The sequence below is a fragment of the Filicampus tigris genome, chromosome 14, assembly GCF_054856515.1.
Source record: "Filicampus tigris isolate MCC_2025a chromosome 14, RoL_Ftig_1.0, whole genome shotgun sequence".
Classification (NCBI taxonomy): Eukaryota; Metazoa; Chordata; class Actinopteri; order Syngnathiformes; family Syngnathidae; genus Filicampus; species Filicampus tigris.
In genome coordinates, this window is record NC_141230.1 from 7,784,132 (window position 1) to 7,807,298 (window position 23,167).

The 23,167-nt window shown below is 40.8% G+C and overlaps 1 protein-coding gene across 1 annotated transcript in view; it reads right to left on the reverse strand.

The window, feature by feature from the left end:
- LOC147136186 (contactin-associated protein-like 5) overlaps window positions 1-23,167 on the reverse strand; it is a 123,358-nt gene that overhangs the window by 70,701 nt on the left and 29,490 nt on the right. The window contains exon 4 of the mRNA XM_086051859.1: window positions 5,305-5,452. Within this exon, the coding sequence (XP_085907985.1) occupies window positions 5,305-5,452 (148 nt within the window). The remainder of the gene's footprint in view (window positions 1-5,304; window positions 5,453-23,167) is intronic.

A 23,167-nucleotide genomic window follows, 5' to 3' on the forward strand; every position in this document is an offset into this window, starting at 1 on the left:
AAAGTGTGTATGGGGCGTAGGAAAAAAGATGGAAAGCAAATTTATTTTGTTCACTAAGTGTTAATATATAGTACATACCTTATCCCTTTGCATACAAAGTATATCCGTGTCTGGGACCCTAGAGCGTAAAAATCTCTGCCAGCGCCGCCGTACACTTATAGCTACCTAAAATAACTGCATTATTTCGTAATAATTATTTTATTGCAAAATAACGCAATAAAAACTGAAAAATTATTGCGTTACAATGCAAAAGTTTTCCAATAAAATGCATATTGTTGCTTTGTAACGCAATCTTAAATATTGTTGTGGCGGGCGCCGTCGTCTGGTGACTGACGGTAGTTGTGTTGGCAGCTAAATGCAATCGTGGTTAAACAGTTGTAAACGATACAATCCACTCACGATACTCCGAGCCACTAAGTGGATGGAAATTAACCAGCCAATGAGCTTTAAATAATGTTTATGAGTGCACAGACGTTTTTTCTTTATTTTTGGTGGCGGGGGGGATGGACTGACGTAATGCACGGATGATCATGTTTATGAATATGTTGCGGACGGAGGATGGACCGGCAAACTAGGGTAAAGTGCCCATCTCTGAGTATATGCATTGGCAATACCAGCCTTCCCAATAGCAAGCAGAAAAATGGTAACTAATATAATGTATCGATCTATATCTACAGTATATCTATAAAAAAAATATATAGTTAGATGCTGTTTTTTAAGAAGTGAATGTATTCATTGGTAATGTTACTATTTCCAAAATATTTTGTTGCTATCATGGTTTCAAAGTGTTGGAGTAATTACATTCACAAGCTATAATGAAGAGGACAATTTGAAAGAAAAGGCAAGCCTCTATTTTACATGAAGACATACATTTGTATATGAACAATGTCTTTTTAACGCTTTAAAATTCCACATGGCATTTTTACCTGAACGCCTAAAAAGCTGCACCCAAAGTAAATTTGAAGTTGTAGGCCTACTTGAAATATGTCCAAAATATGCTTCATATTTCATATATCTGATGGAGATATGTAACGATTACAGCAGCTAATAACATGGCTTTATGGATGTAAGGCTTGTTGTGGACTAACTATATTACTGTAATACTTTTACAGGACCGTTGTCGATGTGTTGGGATCATTTTTGATGGATTTAGGCTGAAATGGTGAGTTCCGTATTTTTTTTTTTTGTTAGCGACTGTTTGACTTAAATGCTCGCCGAGCCAGCAGATATGATTGTATCTTATAATGTTGGGTATCATCCGAAACTCCGTTTTCTAACCATATGTAACATGGCCGGGCATGTCTTGAAGTTGTTCTATCTATAGCGAATATATAGAACATCCTGTGGCGGGGCATTGGAATCGCAAAGTTTACACATGTCTTTGGCATGATTTCATTAAAAGACCCCAAGGATTATTCATTTTACTATGCTTTCCACACCACATTTCACAGACTGCTGGGCCAAAGGCGAGTACAAATTTCGTTACTAAGAGGGCGGCGCTAAGCATCGCTGCCTTTTGAGCCCCGAATCTAAACAAGACTAGACTCTAATCTAGACTCCAAGCTGCAAAGCACACAAGAGCGCCGACAAGATAACATGGATTCTGTTTTTGCTTGTGGAAGCAATTATAGCTCATTGATTGAAACATTTTAGAAACAGGTCAATAACAATAGATGTACTTAATGTTTAATATCACACTTGATGTGTTTTCAGGCACCTTTGAGACCCAACTATTTATATACCAGCAATTAGAAAGATTTTTTGGTCCCCTTTATAGACAATAACATGTTACATGCTATCGCCCATCCAAACGATCTGATGCCAACCCGTGTTGTGTTGTGCTGTTAGTCTTTGTTTGAGAATGGCCTCTGCAGTTGAGCCGACGGCGGGGTGTTCAATCATAATAACAATAAGTGTGATCTCAACGAGAAAAGGAAAGTGTTACGCTCGCAATGAAAATGACATTTCAATTTCCAAATGTCTTTCCTCACGTCGTGGCGGCTGAGAAGAACACCTTATCCTCCCTCATCATTTGTGCGCCTCATCGTTCATAGAGTGTACAATCGATTGGCGTCGAGGCAGCATTTTGGCCGTCACCTTTACATAATCCTTCTTGTGAGAGACGCCACGCTCGAACGTGGCAATGCGGGCCACGCATGACAATGTGACTGCAGATGAGCTCTGCTAAACCAGACGGTCTTATTTTCCTTTGAAGGCTGAAGCTGATCATCTGAAGAATACGACGGCGGCGGCAATGGCGAGACAGCGTTTATGTTTGTCTAACACTGATGCTGAAGTGTGTGTGAGGCAGCCGGACGCCATAAAACTGCTCATTGTGACATTGTCCGCCACGCTCACTGCTTTTAATTGCTCCATTTTCAAGTGAATCCCTTTGCAGGTTTTTTTTTAACAACTGCGGAAAACTGTTATCATGTGAACTCAGGGGATACTTCATTAAGTACACCTACATTCATAACAGCCAAAAATGCCATCACTGGGAATCTAATGCTCATTTTTATGCACTAATTTAACATCATTGCTTGTAGTTTGCAGCTTTGCTGCATCACACCATGCGCTGTTCTTTAATAAAGGAATCAAAATATTGGAAGCAGCTCCAAAACTGATGCAGTTTAATATGACACCACTGCAAACTGCAACCACAATAATAAACCCGATGGTAACTGAAGGCTAAAACTAAGAATTTTTATCTTCATAAAGGCACAATTGTTGTTCCAGCTTGTGTGCTGGAACTCATTTGATAGTATACCTAATGAATAGCAGTGAGTGCATAGTATGCACACACGGTATGCATACATCTCCATTTTTGGCCCGATATTATATTTTGAGCTGTTCAGCTGTTTTGTTTTAAATTTAAAAAAATATGTAATATTAAGTTTTCACATTTATTGCATCTAGAAAATAATCAGTTCCCTAGTACAGGGGCGTCAAGTTAACACGCACATTGCTCTCTCTTTTGGAGATTATCAATCTCCTGTCACACACCAGACGCCTTCCATTTAAAGCGTGTCAGCTATGTCAATAGCATGTGCTGCTCGACGCAATGCAGAGTGAAGGAACTCTCGTCATGATTTTTAGGAGAAAGCTTGCATGTTTTCACTTCCTTGCTATCGTGTGACCTCGAGCAAAGATAAGATGAGAGTTTTAAAATCCAAAATTAAACGTCAAACATTAGCATATGAACAATGCAAGTTTAGCAGTGGATTTCATCAGAGAACATCTCACCGGGGGGCATTAGGCACATTCCGCCACTCGATAAATGCTGATAATATTCGTTTTCTGTCAACAACTAATACACTAATCCATCTCTTGTACCACAACATGCACTTGCATTGCTAGAAAATGACTGTGGTAAAGAGATATTGACAATCTAAGTGGAGGCTGGCTTGACTTCATCTTTCAAAGAGAGGCTAGCCTGACAGCAGAAAATGTGAGCACACGCACGCTCTCTCTCTCTCACACACACACACACACACACATGCACACACATTCAACATTAAGCATTATAAACAGGTATGCCTCAGCGGGCATTATAAAGTAAATTAAAAACATGGCTTTGCTTTACAAGAGTTGTAGGCAGCAAGTGTGGGCACAATTCTATATGCAAAGGTGTGCTTTCAATTGTTGATGCTTTTTCTGAATGCGTCTCACTCAAACGCCAGCTGAACCAACTGGGACTATTATTTTATAGAGCATTGTGTGCCTGTGGTCTGTGATCTGAAAACATGTTTCTTAGGGCTCTATTGTATATTCGAAGAGAGCGCAGGTGCGCTCGAGCGTAAAAACTGGTGCATCTTGATTTCCGTGGCTGTGCAAGCCTCATTTAGCATGTTTGTGAGTTTGGCAGACGGCTCTGCGCCATGCTGGTAGTGGAATGTGATTTTAGGGGACAGTCTAAAACGCTTCATGTGCTTTTAAAAATTCTTAACGTGGCTTAATGTTAGAAAACTACGCCCAATTGCCACCAAAATTCACATGCACATCTCCACTTATACCTAATTCATGTCATGTCATCTTCCAAACCGCTTATCCTATATAGGGTCGCGGGGAGTTGCTGGAGCCTATCCCAGCCGTCAATGGGCGAAGGCAGACCACACCCCGAACTGGTCGCCAGCCAGCCGCAGGGCACACACAGACACTGTCACTGAGCGGGAATCGATCCCACGCTGCCCGCACACAACTCAGGCGTGTGTACCACTACACTATCAGCGGACTATACCTAATTCAACCTCTCAAAATATCAGATGAATCACCACTGTATTTTGGATTTTATGGGCACCAAGCCATTTTCTCCCCATAGATGTTCACTATAGAGAAAACGCTTAACGTGGCTTAATGTTGTAAAACTATGACTAATTGCCACCAAAATTCACATGCACATATCTACCTATGCCCACATCAATCTCTGAAAATATCAAAATAATTGCCTCAATATTTTTGATTTTATGGACGTTAAGCCATCAAGCTTGAGTGTGCACCTATACGGAGAGGAAAGGAAAAGAGTAATGTCCATAAAATCTCAAATATATTAGGGCAGTGTTTAAAAAAAAAAAAAAAAACCTGCATGGAATATCTCCTGACTGGAATCAGGCTTTTTAGCCACAATCTTCACAGTAAGTTCATCGACTATTATGTGCAACTTTGAGAATCAACATTCCAAAAGCAGCTGTCAGTGGCTACGTTTACATGGACAACATTTCTTTAATCCGATCAGAGCTCGGATTAAAATTATGATCGGATGCACTCTTTTCATGGACACTAAAAATATTGATCCGATTAGGATTTGTGTGTTCATGCATCACACTTTGGAGCAAATTAAATCTAATCTTAAAAAAAACAAATTATTTTGACATGCGCAGATTGACCAAATATACCAGAAGTAGTATTAAAAGAAGCTGTAGCGACTTCCGCGTCAACAAAATATCGCTCCATCCATTTTTACTTTAAATGTATTTCGTGTATTCACGCTATTACGTCGCGTTAACACTTCTTAATGGAGCTGCAAATGTACCAGTTAAGTCTTGCGCCCGCCCAAGTGTTTTCTAGCGTGACAATCGGATTCAAAACTGACAAACTACTTCTCTTGTTCGGAGTAAAATCTTGATCAGAATGTTCTTGATCAGATCAGAATACTGTATTCAAAATGGGGTAAGAACATGAAGCATTGTTATTCCGATCAGGCATTTAATCTGAATGAATGTGTCCATGTAAATGGAGCCAGTGTTTTGACCCTAACTACAGAAGAGGGCAAGGTATGCAAGCACATTAACGGCATGTGGTACTTACTATAGGAGCAGCCGTAAACTTCCACCCTGAGGCCCATCCAGCCACTTGGATTCCAGTCGAGAGGGACGAATCGAAGGAAACGAGCTCTTACAGAGTGGGAGAGCTTGTTCTGGATGACACCCTCCGAATTGATATTCCCGACAAATGTCTGTCGGAATTAGAAACAAGACATGTAAGGCTAAGACAAATTCAATCTTATTGTTGGTAAGTGCTTTCCCAGTTAAAGAAGAAATGTCATGTAATGTACGTCATTCACAATTCAAAACAGTTCTCATTTATTAATAACTGCATAATGCATGGGTCAAAACATCCCAACTCCAATACACCCCATCATTTTAGGCCACCCGGAATTTAGTAGCTTGTTTTGAACGGTTGGTCCTGTGTCTTGAAAATTCAGTTCTTCCCACCTTCTCTACCGCAGAACCGATAGAGAACACAGCTTTCATCACCTTGACAAACCGCTAAGGTTAATGGACATTACTGCTCTAATGAAGTGGTCCCCAACCTTTTTTACCACCAGGGATTGGTTCATGGTAGTACAGATTTTTCGTGGAACGGCAACCATTCGTCAATGACTGGAGGGGTGGGGATGCTGACAAAAATTCATGATCATAGAGTCATCACCATTGGGGGTTGTTGACGTATTTTCCCAATCTGGACGTATGTGCACCGCTCCTTCATTTTTAACTTATCTTTCTGTTAATTGGCCCCAGTGGTTGGGGATCGCGGCTCTAATGTACAGTACCATATTTAAATAACATTTCATGATTTACACACCTCTAATGTACCATATTTGCAGCATCTTTAACATGCTAGACATCTCCAATGTACCATATTTATAATCATAATTACTGCAGCTTGGTAAATGGATGGATAATCATCTATATAGTTCCAATGTACCATATTGACGTCATATCTAATGTCCATACACTGCTAATGTACTGTATTTACTTCATATTTAATGTTCTTCACAACTCTAATGCATAATATTTACATCATAGTTAGTAATTTACACACCTCTAATGTACTGTATTTAAATATTGAATGTTCTGTATGCTAATATTTCACATTTTTGTCATATTTAACTATACAACTCTAATCTCCCATGTACACATCATTTTTTTGATGGTCTATACACCTGTAGCACGCTTACACCATATTTAACGTTATATACACCTCTAATGTACAAAATCAGAAATGTGTATCTTGAAGCACATCATGTAGCCTAATGCTGCCTGAAATGAGGCAACAGAGGATGAAAAGGTAAAATAGAGCAAGAATATCAACAGAATCCAAGGCTAAACAGAAGAAGAGGTCTTTTCTCCTGCCTTTTAAATACACACCACTATCCAATTTACAACTGAAAGATAAGAATCATCATCTGCTGTGGATATATCCTTTCATATGTGTCCACTGGAAAAAAAAAAAAAAAAAAAAAGGCATTCTCACATCCAGTAACAAAACATGTCGGAGCGCATTTGTGAAGCATCATTTGTCTTTTTCATTTTCAGCTTCCAACAAAGCCAAAGGGAGGTACTGTAGACTGGCAAACAGAGAGCGGCTAAGGGAGAGAGACAATGGAGTCTCTCCAAAGACTAATGATGCTGCTAACTGATTCTAGCCAGGTGACATATTCAATCAAAAAGGAATCATGCCGCAGAGCAAAGAGCCGCAAAGGATGGATCTTTACTTGTGGCATTTGTGACGAGTTCACAGTCAAGACATGGACAGAAATGTTGCCGCGGTTCGCTGTATGGTAGCAAACACAGACGCATGCCGCCTGCGGGATGCTGCAGAGCCGCGGCATCATTAAATACAGTGGCTGCTTCTTGCAAGATAATCGAGGGCCTGCGTGCAGCCGTTAAGGGCGAGATTGGCACTTTTGCCAGGGAGGAATGAGTCTTTTCTTAAAATGGAGTCCTAATGTGTTGATTTGTACTGCTACAGTGTAGTTTAATTTGGCAAAAGGCTCCGAAAGCTTGGCTGCTCATTTCATCCTCTGTCAAAACATAAACACTTTCATAGCGCTTATCTTTTTTCCCGCAGCACCGGCACCATTACATTTATGACAGAGAATAAGCCAATGTATAATATGTCTGCTTGGAAGCAGGTGAGAGCATATCAACCCCAGCAGTAAAGTCTGGTTCAGTTCAGTATAGTAAAGCTCTAAGTGATATCAAAATACAATATGCAGTGTAAAACCTTTTGGTAAGGTTGTTCAGAATCACAGATGGGAAATTCAGGTCAGAAAGTAAAAACCCTGCCACAGTTTGTATTGAGTCTAATCAACTGTGCTCATTTACCTGCCGGTTGAGTAGAAGCAACTGTGGCTAAAGCCAAACTGTGGCAGGGTTTTTACTTTCTGGACCTGAATTTCTCATTTTTGTTCAGAATGGTACAGTGAATAATAATAATAATAATAATAATAATAATAATAATGATAATAATAATAATAATAATAATAATAATACCATTATGGTGGACAACTGATTAGCTCCCTAGGTTATGTAAGTGAGTGTGAATGGTCGTTTGTCTGTGCCCTGCAATTGGCTGGTGACCAGTTCAGGGTGTACCCCACCTGTTGCCCAAAGTCAGCTGAAATAGGCTCCAGGCCACCAGCAACTCTATTGCGTATAAGTGGCGCAGAGACTAGATGGATGGATAATAATAATTCTTCTTCCTTTATTCTTTATTTCAGACACAGAGGGATCCATATCACAGAGTACAAAAAGAAACAACAAAGAATGGAAAAAGATAAAAAGGACAAAGAAAAATAAGAGCAAAAAATTATACCAAGTGATCAACAGCCAAGAGACATGTTTGCTAGTGATTACAGTGTCTGGAGTACAATCAAACAGAACTGTGCCCAGGATTAACCAAAACCTTGATGAAGTCATTTTCTGACCCGAAAGACCGACACATGAATCTAAGCATCAGATTAGCAAGATCAGGGGATCAGGTAGGTATGTCGACACTAACGAACAACTGACTTGCACTAGAGCTACTCGAGGCTCTCAGCAGCAGCCTCATGCTCTCATTATAAGCGACTGGGAGTTTTCTAATGTTTCTTGCTTATAATGGCACTACAGGTGGGCAGAATGCTAAGATCTACATTACACTCTAAGGAGTGACCACCTGTCTGACAACATATTCGCTTGAGCATACAGTTTCCGACCTATGTCCTTGTAATCAGACAGGTCATTAGCAATAATACGGCCCAAACATGTTTTCCCACTGCACACACTAAGTGCATCGCCAGACAGATGGAAGTCAGAAAAGCTTGATTGTCTGTCCTCTCCGACGATCATGATCTTACTGTTTTTATCATTATATTTTGTATTACATTTATTCATGTCAAAATTAGCACTATACTGTGTGCATATCTCAAAAGCTGCTGTAGGCCAGCACTTTGAAGAGGAAGTCAAACCATATTTTTTTCAAGAATATGTTCTCTGCAGGCCCACTAGTTGAAAGAAGGCATTCTGATAATTATTGCATTTGTGGGATAAGAGTTAAGCAGCAAAATGCACCTGGTTAGCCATCTCAGGGGGTCAGTTCTGTCGACTGAAAATTACATCACTGTTGCGCAGGGCTCAGGTAAATGACCAATCATAGCTCAGCTGTCTTCTAAAGCTGAGATGGCTAAAAACGGGTAGTTTAACTATGATTCCACAATCGCAATAATAACCAGAATGTCTCGTTTCAACTAGTGGGCCTGCATAGAACATATTTTTGAAAAAAAATATGTTCGGGTTGACTTCCGCTTTTAAGGGCTCAAAATGACTACATTGTTTGAATATGTGCAGTAGGTGGTAAATTGGTACATCACCAATCCTACATCCTGTACCACGTACATTTCAAATCAACAAAAAATCATTCATATACACATTAAAAAGTAAATGAGACAGAAATCCACCCTGACGGACACCATCGGTCACGTCGAATGGAACTGATGTTGCATTGCCACATCTCTCTCTCATTGTCTGATGTGAGTAAAAATAAACTTAGATCCAAATTAAAAAGCCTAGTATCCCACTTTTGGGCAGTGATAATAATAATAATAATAATTTACAACGTGCATGTTGTGGACACACGCTCGCTTGCTATAGAAAATACTGTATGCTATTGTTAGCTATTTTTTGGCATTTGAATTGACCGGACATTAGATGTTGGATGCGTCAATGTTAGCAACAGATGTATTTTATTGTTTAATTCACCCGACTATGACACTGAAGTTCAGCACGCTGGAGGCTTCGCCTCGGAGCGTGAAGGAACACTAAGCTTGTCAGACACGGCTCTCCGTTTAGACGTGTCATGCATTTTTCTTTGTGTTGGTGTTGCACTGAGTTAAGCCACACTGTGGCGCCAGTTGCACCGGCACGACACGCATGTCGAACTTATTGAAGTCACTTCATGTCTGACTGACGCAATCGCCTCATGTATCACTAACCCTAGCCAAACTGGCGGGTATGGTTTTATCAACCTGTCAACATTTTAACCAGTATTTTGAGGGTTGGCAGGTGTTAATCTAGAAACCTGTACCTGGTGCCCGCAAACACCACATTAGTGACCTCTGCCCTCGATGAACCTCAGCACAGTGAAACCTTGATGAGGACCACCCCTTGACATCCAGTTTGGTGGTTTCTTAGTGTTAGAAAGACAAATTGGACCTTTGTCACTGAACAAAGGAACTGAACAAAGGAAGAACAACCTCAGACCTCAGTATTATGACACCCTGTAGAGTCTAACCTCAGGAGAGAACCAAGCAGGGTTGCTTCATGAAGAAATCAACCGAGAACTTAGTCGACACTGGAGCAAACTAGAACCTTACCACTGAGAAAACCCCACAGCTTGGAAAACCAAGATGGGTTATTTCAAGAAAAAAATAAAACCAAACAACTCTAGAAGAGAGCTAGGGCTTTGGAACCAAGTAAACAGTTTGGAACGTAACCCTTCTTGGAGCATGCTAAGATCGTGACACTGAGTAAAGCCTATGAGGTCCAATCTGACACTAAGGCCACATCACCAGAAGAGCAAAGTAGCTCCTTGCCACTGATGAAACCATCTGTAGTCTCACCATTAGAAAGCCTGCGGTCGAAATAATCTGGGCCCCAGCCTTTGGTAAAGAGAAAAGATGAGTTCTCGCCACTGGCTAAACAATCTAAGACCCAAGCCAGGTTGAAAACCACAGAAGAAAAAAGAACACGCTGGAGTGGAAAATTCATTGTTGCAGCAGTTAGCATCCGTCCTCAGGGTCCAAAGTCATATGTCGGACGACAGCAAGGCAATAAACAACCTCATAACCTTTTTTTGTTCCGAGGGGAGCCCGAGTGTGTTGGGTCCATATTGAACTGTTTATTGTATCTCTGGTGTAGGTGTGGAACAATGAGAACGATAAAAGGCAGTTGAAGAAGAGTTCAATGAGGAGAAAAAGTTTGGTGATGCATGAATTCAACAGACACATATGCGTGTGAAAAAACCTCCCAGAAGCTGCAGCTATTTTCTTTCGATGAATGGCCATGTTGAGATCAACCTCATCTTTTCCAAGCAAACATGAACACATTCAGTCCTCATTTAACCAACTGTAACGATTCACTAGAATGCGTTATACTATATTTGTCATTTCACAGTGATACCACCATCTGTTCCTGTGAGTGGTCATCATATGTGTGGGTATCTCTTCAGTGCCCTGCTATTAAAAACACAAAGACAGTGCGAAATCACATGACGATGCCCCCTTAGCGTGGATGATAACCCAGTTACAACTTGTATTATGACTAATGTTGTTATATTTCACCTCTGCCCCTGAATTTTACTTTGTACTAATTAAAATTCTCATTCGTGCCACGTCATATTTCTGACGTGATGCAGCCTAAACGTCTTAGGCATTCGTCACGAAAGTTATGACAGACAGTTTATTGTTTCTACTCCCATTTGCAGTAAAATTCTTTTTACACCTGTATGACAATTTAAACATGAGGCACATCTATGCTCTCTGCATAGCATTACACTTTTGTCATTAAGACAGTTTTACATATCTTTTACATATTACTCTTAAAATGGTTGACTTCCTTTTGCTCTTTTATGATACTTGTTTACTTGCTTCGACAGTTAATAAAGGCAACAGTTTGACCTTGAAATTGATTATTTCTATTTTTTATTATTTCCAATGGGAAATATAGTGCTTCCAAATCCACACGAATGAAATGGATTTTTTGACCTCAGATGCTTCACCGTGGCTTATTTCCCTCCAGCAGTGCATTCGGAACGCTACAGTATATTTCAAAAGGTCTTATTTGAAGTTTTCCCTCTAATGGTGGTTTAGTGTTAGCTACTGTATAGAGGTCCTCCAGGGAAATGCATGAGCGTAGTGATTTGACTCTCGGCAAGGTCGTGAAATCCCAGCTCTCAAGCTCCCTCAGGCTCTTTTAAGTGGCCAGTGACGTGTTGGAACACAGCCTGGCGTCAATCACAGCCAGCAGACGGGGTTCGCTCCCGGATGAATTTGTCCAAATAAATAAAAACTGGAAAACGGGACACATGAGAGCTCATCCCAAGAGAGAGGGAGCTCTTAATGAGGATGGAAGCTGTCCCACAGTGACACACGCACAAATAGAAATAATGAAGTCACTGCGGGGTTATGTCTGTTTATGCACCCCAACCCTGTGGAAAAATCTTTGGCCCACTTCAGGGTTTTTTTTAGGGTTTTTTTCCCACTTTTCCACAACAAATATCCTGCATGCATGTAGGTGTCAGGAAACAATAGAAATAGCTTTGTTCCTTATAACTCAATTACCTAATTGTCTGGTTTAAGACACTCAAAATTTTGGAAGAATCCATCCATCCGCAACCTGGGTACCCTTCCGTCCGTATTCATGAAAATAATCGTCCTTCGACCATGTCCGTCCTCGTTCTTTTAAAGCGCTTCCGTCCTTACATTACCTCGGTACGCACCACTGTCCCCACCCCACAAAAAAAGTCAGTGCACTCATAAACATTATTTAAAGCTCATTAGCTCGCTAATTTCCTGTGCACACCCACTTACCGGCTGGGAGTATCGTGAGTGGATTGAATTGTTTACAATTGTTTAACCACGATTGCATTTAGCCGCCAACACAAATACCGCCAGTCACCAGACGACGGCGCCCGCCACAACAATATTTAAGATTGTTTACAACTGTTTAACCAAGCATTCAGCTGCCAACCCCACCACGTCAGTCACTGGACCGCAGCCCACCAAGGGATATGACAAGTATATTTAAGATTGTTTTTCAACGCAATACAATTGCATTTTATTACCAAATGTTTGCGTTATAACGCATTAAGTTTTCAGTTTTTATTTCTTTATTTTGCAGTAAAATAATTATTGCAAATTATGCAAGGTTATTTTTGGAGGAAACGAAAGACTTCCACTTCCGTGTCGTTTAAGTGTACGTCAGCATAGATTGGCAGAGATTTTTACGCTCTAAGGATGTCCCAAAAGATTCATGGCTGTACTAGCTCAAAAGGGTGCTTCTACTCAATACAGAGCACAGGGTCTGAATACTTATGACTATATGATATTTCAGTTTTTCTTTTTTCATAAATTTGCAAACATTTCTACATTTCTGATTTTTCTCTGTCAAGATGGGGTACTGAGTGTATATTCGTGAGAAGTAAAATGAACTTTTTTCATTTTGGCAATTGGCTACAATGACACAGACAGTGAAACATTTCAAGGGTTTTGAGTACTCTGGTGGTTAGGCATCTCTCCTTCAAGTGAATGGAACCCAGCAAATACAATTGAAAATCTTCACCCCAAGTCTAAACATATTAGTACATATGAAATGCAAATATGGTTCAGCATTGTTGTAAAACACTATTAGGCTTATTGTATATACTATATTTGTATGTAATGACTTTGGCAACGGGTGGCGGGTAACTCTGTCTCGTTCATGTTCAGAAAAGCGGTTCCATTGTAACTGCACGGCCCCGAAAAACTCTAATGGAAAAACGTCCATCAGGGGCCAAGCAAGGCCGTCTCGGTATAGAACTGGGCTAATGGAAAAGTGCCATTTGTGTGCTTCAATCTCCTGCGTGGACTCCAGCAAATCAGTTTCTTAGCTGGGCTAAATTCACGCCCACAACAGCGCAAAACCCACATTTTCAACGGCACTATACTGCCTGCGTCTGCGAAAATGTCTAGCTTGCCGCTGCACAAATCGCACCAGACTTGCCCTGGTCACGAAAATAGAGCCCTTCATCTTTAAACCGAACACATAAAATGAACAACCAAGTCTGTCAACTCATCATGTCTCAAGTCAAAGCTTGAGTCTTTAACTCCTAGCCAAGTCAAGTCTCAGGTCTTTTATTCTTTGTCAAGTGAGTCGACTGGAGTCCAAGTCACAATGACCGGGGTCCCCATTTCTGCTAGACACAAGGGCAAAGGTTGTGAGTTTTTACCATATGGTGTGGGTGGAACTTGGTAAAGTTTGATGATTCGTCATGAAATGTTACACTTTAATAACTCACGTCCACAGCCTCTGATCTGGACTGTGAGGGATTTTTATGAAGAAGTTGCCGCACCAAGGAGACGTGTCATAGCGCCACCAAGTGGTGACAGGAAATTGCCAAAAATGATAGGTGCTGTACATTCAACATTTCTTCATAGGAGAATTATTATTACTATTTTACATATTCAGACAGTTTAGTAAAAACATGGATAATGTTAAATTTCAAAAGTTACCAAAATTGAACATTGTTTAAAAGACTAGCAAACAAACAAACAAAAACAGACATCATATGCCAGGATGGACTCGTCTGGGATTTGCTTGTGTTGCAGTAAAATGCTAATGACTCATTGTTGTTAAGCGCAATAGTTTGGTGCCTGCATTGCAGTTATTCTAACAGAGTGGTTCATTAGGTTTTTCACATTTCCCATCGGGGAGAAGAGTGGAAAAGACAGGCTTAATAATTACTCCAATAATAAGAAGACACGGAGGAGGAGGGAAACATTCAGCCTACCTGCCTAACATCATGCTTATTCTCTTTAATTGCTTTTATGTTGTTGTTTTTTTGTTTTTTTTTACCCCAATTGCAATTGCTGCTTTTAAATGTTTTGCGATATATAATATATTGCTCTTCCCTTTGTGCCGCTTACATAAGAACAAGGTTGCTGCTTGAGTCTTATTATATAACGCCTCTGTACAATTCAAGTTTTTTAAATTCAAATTATAAGCATGTTTGATTGGAAATGCTCTTCCTGATATAGCATGATAGTGTATAGCATCGAAAAGTTATTATTGAAAACAAATGTATCCATACTCCACCTACTGCCCGATGACAGCTGGGATAGGCTCCGGCACGCCCGCGACCCTTGTGAGGATAAGTGGTATGGATAATGGATGGATAGATGGACAAATGTATCTAAAAGATTTCCCTCAGGACATTGACACAAAATTTTGTCTGACTGATTATGACTTTGAATTCAAGTTGTGTCAACATGCAAAATTAAGTATGTGACCAACACAAATGGACAATAGTATTGTTGGGTCACAGAACCAATATGAAAGGTGTAGAAATATTTGTTTGTGATGAAAGACATTCTGTGGAAATAGTTTTGTCTGTTTTTTTTCATTTTTGGGCGGGGGGTGGGGCGGTGGGGTTCGGGGCGGGGACGTGTCCCAAAAGTTTTTGATGAGCTTACTTTTCCACACCAATTCATTGAAGCATGCCGTTATGCACCTTGCTTTGTGCATTGGGAACAGAAAACAGTCTTGGCCAAACCTTTCTTTCAAAGAAGACACTGTGTCGAGGTGAACAACTAGGAATTAATAACCCTGGTCCAACCTACAATTAATTTATTGATTAGGTCACTTGTCTCAATACTTTTGTCCTAATAATGTACCTTGTCATAAACTAATACACCCCCTTGTCAAATATGCCCTGAATGTGTCACCTATATATGATTCTTCTTTTTGTGTGTGTAGTATAATACATTTTTCATCAATTTACAGCACTTTTATGCACTCGGGACCGACCATAATAAGCCCCTTCCCTTTTTTTCTCTGGTGCCCCCCTCAGGACAAACTTAATCAATCAATCAAGCAGTGAAATAGCAAATTTTCCATGTCCTTCCTTTCATTTTTTAAAGTGTGCCGGGGACGCAGGCAGAAGGCTCGACCTTTAGCCTTTTTATGGAGCTAATTTTCCACAGAGATAATTTGCCTCAGCATTAGCGCGGAATAAGTGATAAGCTTGGGTGCTCTCATTAGTGCCCCGGCGTTCACTTTCTGGCTGGCAGCCTCTCTACCTTTGAGCTCCTTGCTTAAAATGCCAGACGGACAGACACGAGTTGGCGTCAGCCAAAAAGGTCTCAGAGAAGAGCTACACAAGTCAGCGTGGGTGATGACCGGATTGCAGATAGCAAACGATGACCTGTCATTCATTTTTCACACACATCAAACGCATATTTAACGAGACTCACATGCAGCTTAGGTTCAGAACCTGCGTAGTGTCCCTAATTTATAACACATGCAGCTAAAACTATACTGTATACCTACTATGCTATATAGAGAGGTGCTTTTACAGTATAGTATAGTAGAACTGGATTATTGTTTCTATTGTATTATATGTAATCTATCTGGATAAAACCTGTCTTTGTTGAAATGCACACCTTTACCTTTACTTTGAAAAGCCCTGTTGTACTCCCATGTCAACGTATGGAGCAATTGGGCTTCGGACTGATAGCTACTTAGAACAATAATTAAAAAGATAATATGATATGGTACTTCTAATCGAGCACAGAGGGCAAACTAAACAATGAGCATGAGGCATCATTTCAACGTGATGTATAGTAGTAGGGCTCACTGTATATCGGCCTCTCTGTGCTGCTACTCGGTGTTTGATTTTCAACTCAGGCTGTAATGCGTTGAGTTTTCCTGTTCTCCCATGCTTGTGTGGGGTTTCTCTCCTTACACTTGCAGCCTTTGTTAAGATAATTTAATGCTGACTATTAGGACTGAGCAATTAATCAAAATGTAATTTCATTTCGGCTTCTCACATTATATAAAAATTATAATCTGAATGGCACGGTGTGTCCCTACGTTGTGAAAGCACCCTGAATCCACCGTGTTGCTTGTTCAGCAAGCGTGTGACGAATGTTATTTTACCCACCCTGAGCGTACTTTAAACTGTTTAATGACACCCCAGTTGGAGTTTAGTTTACTGTAAAACTAAACACACAACAGAAAAAAAATACACATATTTTAAAATTATATACAAGACCGAATTCATTTTAGAAACATCGCTAGCCCTAATGCTAACAGTCAATATGAAATACCACTGACAGCCTAATAGAAAATTAGCATCTATTTCTGGGAGTGATATTCCTTCAAATAACACTCTGGGTGGTCCCTGAATTGATAAAAAATATATTTTTCAAAACATTTTTGGGTGGGGGAAATTATATCCATGTTTCTTCTACTACTGAGGGCTGCTGCATATTCACGGTTTTTATTTTTCCAATCTTTAAAACAGTGAGGGACACAACCACCATTTTTCATGAAAAATACATACTGGAGGAACCCCACTCTCACACCTTCGGTCAGGTCGAGAGTGAAATCTGCATTTTTACTTCCTCTGATTGGTTGATTGGAGCTGTTCAAACCAATGTGATTCGAACACAGGTGACTATGCAGGAGAGGACAACTGGCTGACATTAAGTTCATTTTCAAGGTGAACTTTTCAAGGGGAAATTGACATTGTGAGGAGAGGTCAGCCAACACTATACTTACTGTAGCTGGCTGGATTATTTCAACTTGGTTGTTGTTTTTTTTTCTGTCTGTCTCACTGTCCAGACTGGTAACAAATGGCCGTGGACCAGTAGTTAAGGACCCAGTAGGTCCGTTAAGAATCCAATTCCATGTCAAATGCAGGACATGCCACTGCAGACAATGTCTGAAACACTACCTGGTGTGTTGGCAAATGTGTTCCGTTCAGAAACTCAAGAGTGTTGTTGGAATGTGCTGTTCACATGCTGGGAATGCTGGGGTGCGCTTTGGCTACTTTGAGTCAGGAAACAGAGCATCAGAGCGTCAGGACGAGCATGAAAGCTTTATAAATTAAATTCACATTAAGGAAGCCTGCTCTGCCACCTGGAACACTCACACTCTCCAAGTAGAGTTAGGGCATCACATTGAATTTCCGAATTCCACCTAGATCAAAGCCAAAAAGTAAGTACAGCTGCATTGACCTTTGTGACAGACAGAGATTAGCATTTGCTAACAGTGTTAGGCTAGCTTTTGATAAGCAGCACATACTGTACTTAATTGTGTGCTGTGAAGTTGTCGATGCAGGGAGGGTGTTTGGTGATGCTCCATTTGTATTTTGTGATCTATTTCACATACACAGAGCTGCACAACAATAGACAATTATAATTTCGGGCTTGGTGATGAAGTTCTGGCTCCATGAGGTAGAATAAATTCCATGCTGTCTTGAAGGAGCTTGTGTGCTTTGTGTTTTCATCGTGGTAAAAAAGTCTGTGCTTGCCATTGGTAGAGCAGTATTTAGGATGGGGTGTGTCCTGGATCAAAAAAGTAATTATTGCCAAATAACGCTATGTTATTTTAGGAGGAGAATAAAAGACTTCCACTTCCGGGTCGTAGCTTTTATGTGTACTGCGCTGACATGAATGACATGAATGATTTTTATATTGTCTTCTTTTTTCCGTTTAATTAAACCCTTGCTTCAAATCATTGGGATTAACCTGCAAGAAATTGCTCCTCAAAATTAGAAATATGCCCCTAAAATGAAGTCATTGATTAGCAAAACTGCGCAAAGCAAAAAAAAAAAAAAAAAGTTGCAGTTACAGTTTCACTTTTTAATTGCCAATTGAAAATGAAAAGAACAGATGATACACAAATGTTCATTCGAGTCACATTTTGTTCTCTAAAGTTATTTTATCAGAGGGGAGCTCGCAAACACACACACAAAAAGCATAATCCACTAATGCACTTTTCGGTCTTTCTCCACGAAGTGAGACTGTGACGGAAAGAAGCGTATGCGTCGGATTCATGTCTCCGAGTTGAATATCCGTAGCTGGCAAGGCTCTTTGTGGCCCGATGAGCGACACGCTGAGAAATCGGCGCGAGCAGTCACAGCTTCTTGGCCACATTGTCACATCTCATTTCATTAGCGCCGTTGATGGCAAAAGAAGCCTGATGTGTTGCATGGTTACGGCTGTCATGACCTGCTATCACCTCTCATAAAGGAGATAGAAGGTTGTTCTACTTATGGCACTGTATTGATTGTGTATGATTATTATCCTGTTATCGTGCTGCGATGTAACGTGCAGATAGTTTTTCCGTGACGCAACTTACCACCATATTGGTGGTCGATGCGTTGTTGTGTTCCGGGTCTGATAGGGTGTTTGAAAAGAGAAATCTGATTGATAGCCAAAGTCACCATTCACTGGTGCCAATTTTGAACAAAGGCGAGAAACGAAACGTTTGGGAAACACGGACATTGGGGGTTTTATGAATCAGCACAGCCGGTCCCATCCCAGAAAGATACTCAGTTCATACATCTGTGTTTGTTCTGAACATGTTGAAGTTAAGCTATAATGCTTAGTATTGTTAGAAATCTACATTTTCAATGTTAAAATCTTAGTTCAAGACTCGCATAAAAGACATATTTATACAATATTCATATATGGATGGTTGGATATTGGCATAAACACACATGCGCATCCAAAATGTTAGTTACTTTGATTACTGGAATGGCAGCGCTCTGACTGTTTCAGCTATGCTGCCAAATGGTCTTGGTTTTATTTCCGCGTGTCTTCGCACACAGTTAGTCAATGAGAGATGTTTGAATAGTGCAAGAATTCGAGCTGATTATGATGGCCTATTCATCAATGTAGATTGCCTAATAACTTGTAAAACTAGCACAAACGTGTGTACTGACCTATAGGCTAGATTTTGTGTAAAATAATTACTAAATTTGGCCAAAGGAGGTTTCGGCCCGATGCCTGCGACATGCAAGTAGAAAGAAGAAAAAATATAATATAGGCGATACAAGTTACCAGAGCTGGGCATTCCGCCTATCACATGAACTTATATGTTCTTTAATTTCTTAACCTTTTTTTATTGTTTGTGAACTTTACTATGAATTACTCAAAGGGTTGTTTTAACCAGTATATTTATTTTAATACATTTTTGAATTATTATTTAGTATTATTTTTCACAACAGCTTTATTTTTGAGAGGTTAAAGACAATACAATAATGCAGCTGTTACTGAAAGCATACTACTCAACACCAATTGATTGGCTAACCTTGTCTTTCTATAGAAAAAAAATATATATAACAAACAATGCTGCATTTTAAGGGCAAGCAAGAAAAGTCAATCTAAACCAAGCAGTCTATGTAATCATACACTGTATTTGTATTTATACAGTATGTACTGTATGTGTATGCTGCAGCTGTGTATGCTATGAGCTAAATATTAGCTGGATACGTGCATTTGTGTGTATAAGTTGTTGGCTCAATGTTGGCATTAGACGTACTTAGCACATTCAGATTTTTGGTCACGAGCCGCATGGCATCAGTTCTATGGCTAGGCGTCAGCTGAATGAGCCAGCAGGATCACCGACCCCGGGCAACTGCTGTCACTGCTGAGATCCGTGGGATGGGCCCGGCAGAAACCCAGCCCAGGCTTGCCGGCCGGCATGAAGCGAGGAGAGGGGCGAGAGCAGAGGGGCGAGCTTCCGTGCTATTGCGACGCAGCTTTGGCAGGAGGAGGTGCTGCGTGCCATGCGCACAGGTTTTTATTCTTTTTATTAGTTCGACTTGTCTGCAGCTAACTAGGAATCGAAATTTAGCACCGACATTCTAAAATCTGAAAACGGTTCCGGCAGAACCAGAATGATGGTCCCTGTTCCACTCAATTCCCAGATCTCAATGCCCAACCCTACTTATGACCATATGATATTTCAGTTTTTCCATCCATCCATCCATCCATTATCTGTACCGCTTCTCCTCACAAGGGTCGCGGGGCGTGCCGGAGCCTATCCCAGCTGTCTTTGGGCAGTAGGCGGGGGACACCCTGAACTGGTTGCCAGCCAATCGCAGGGCACACAGAGACAAACATCCGCACTCACAATCACACCTAGGGGCAATTTAGAGTATCCAATCAACTTACCATGCATGTTTTTGGAATGTGGGAGGAAACCAGAGTGCCCGGAGAAAACCCACGCAGGCACGGGGAGAACATGCAAACTCCACACAGGGAGGCCGGAGCCGGGATCGAACCCACGACCTCTGAACTGTGAGGCGGACGTGCTAACCAGTCGACCACCGTGCCGCCTTCAGTTTTTCCTTTTTCATAAATTTGTAAAAATGTATACATTTCAGTTTTTTTCTGTCATGATGGGGTACTGAGTGTGGATTAATGAGAAATAAATTGAACTTTTTTAATTTTGGCAAATGACTGCAATGACACAGAAAATGAAACATTTCAAGGGGTCTGAACTTTCCGTACCCATTGTACATACAGTATGACATTTCGGGCAGCATGGTGGAATAGGAGTTCGCTGCGTACTCAGCCTTCATCCCGCATTCCAAAAACATGAATGTTAGGTTCATTGAAGACTAGAATTGACCATAAGTGTGAACGTGAGAGTGAATGTCTGTTTGTCTATAAGTGTTCTGCAATTATGAATTACCATACCTACGAACTGCTGAAATCTGACAAATTATAGGAGAAGTTGTCAAATCCTGTCTAAAGAATGAACCCCAGTTAACTGAAAGGGCTGATTGTTTGGCTAATGATGCAACGGTAATTTCCGGCTACATGGTTTCAATCTGTATATTTATCCAGAGTTAGTTCACGCATTTTTTTCACACGTTTCGTTGTGCCATTCTGAAGCGTGTAAATGGCCTCAGTTCACAGCGAACAAAATAGCCTCAACGTTGGCATATGTCATCCAGTCTTCATTGTATTCGTCCCAGTTATGTCAAAAGCTGTTAACAAGCTGGTAAATTGTTCTCCAGTGGCTTTTTTTCTACCTGTCAATCCAATTAGCGGGGTGTGTAATTGCCCAATGGCGCCATAGCAAAATTAGCCAACCCCTCTCTCCTTTGTCAGACAGATCATGTTTTGTTTTGATTTTTCCATATTGCCAATATGTTTTGTGGAACTGATTTGGAGTGATTGAACGTTAACGCCTCTCACAGTTGAGACCTGCGATTACCTGTGCTACACAGCGCTGTTAACATACAGAAACAGTTTAGACAAGCGTCTAACCTTGAAAATAGTACATATAAGATTTGTTTGATTTTATTTGTATGGTTTCCCTATTTTGAGTATCTTGACTTAGCTTAATAACTCAACTAGGCTAGCTATCTAAACATCATGCGTAACATAAAAATTAGACCCAGTTTTGTTAATTGAAGATGTGTATTTAACAGTGATGTTTAAGAACAAAGGTTGTTTTTATCAAAAAATAAACTAATGACAGCAACCTTTTTGACTTATAATAATTATAATTTAAAAAAATAATCCATTTCAGGATTTCACTTAACATTTTACCAAAATAAAGGCGGTTTTACTTTACAAATGTAACTGTATATATAAATATATATATATATATATATATATATATATATATGGCGGCACGGTGGTCGACTGGTTAGCACGTCCGCCTCACAGTTCAGAGGTCGTGGGTTCGATCCCGGCTCCGGCCTCCCTGTGTGGAGTTTGTATGTTCTCCCCGTGCCTGCGTGGGTTTCCTCCGGGTACTACGGTTTCCTCCCACATTCCAAAAACATGCATGGTAAGTTGATTGGACTCTCTAAATTGCCCCTAGGTGTGATTGTGAGTGCGGATGTTTGTCTCTGTGTGCCCTGCGATTGGCTGGCAACCGGTTCAGGGTGTCCCCCGCCTACTGCCCAAAGACAGCTGGGATAGGCTCCAGCACGCCCCGCGACCCTTGTGAGGAGAAGCGGTACAGATAATGGATGGATGGATATATATATATATATATGTATAAAATTTTAAAAATAGGGAGTGCTGGAGCCTATCCCAGCTGTCTTCGGGCAGTAGGCGGGGTACACCCCGAATTGGTTGCCAGCCAATCGCAGGGCACACAAGGACAACCAACCACTCGCACTCACAATCACACCTAGGGGCAATTTAGAATGTCCAATCGACCTAAGCATGTTTTTGGAATGTGGGAGGAAACCGGAGTACCCGGAGAAAACCCACGCATGCACGGGGAGAACATGCAAACTCCACACAGGGAGGCCGGAGCCGGGATCGAACACACGACCTCTGAACTGTGAGGCGGACGTGCTAACCAGTCGGCCACCGTGCTGCCCCCTAATAAATAAATAAATCAGTTAAAAGCTGAACGAAAAAGTGAGTCTTTCGCCTGTCTTTAAAGGCATCAACAGTCTCTGTTTTCCTGATGCCCTCTGGCAGGTTGTTCCAGATATGAAGTTTTGGTTCTAGCTCTAGGAACAATTAAAAGGCCGGCCTAGAGGACCTCAGGACCCGTGAAGATTGATAATACAAAAGCATGGCAGACACTGTAGATATTATGGCCTCAGGTCTTCAAGACAGACTAGCAAAGGAACCTTAAAACGGATCCTGAGACGCACAGGGAGCCAATGCAGTGTTATGTGCTCGCACCCTCTGGTCTTCATCAGCATACAAGCAGGTGAGTTCAGAAGGATTTAATGAATTGAGAAGTTCTTTTTGGTAAGACCAGACAGCAGGGCATTGCAATCGTCTAAACCAGTGATTCTCAACCACATTAATGTGCCGTGAGATATCATAAGGTGTTATAGTGCCAATGTCAATTATTTTGATAAAAAATATATTTCC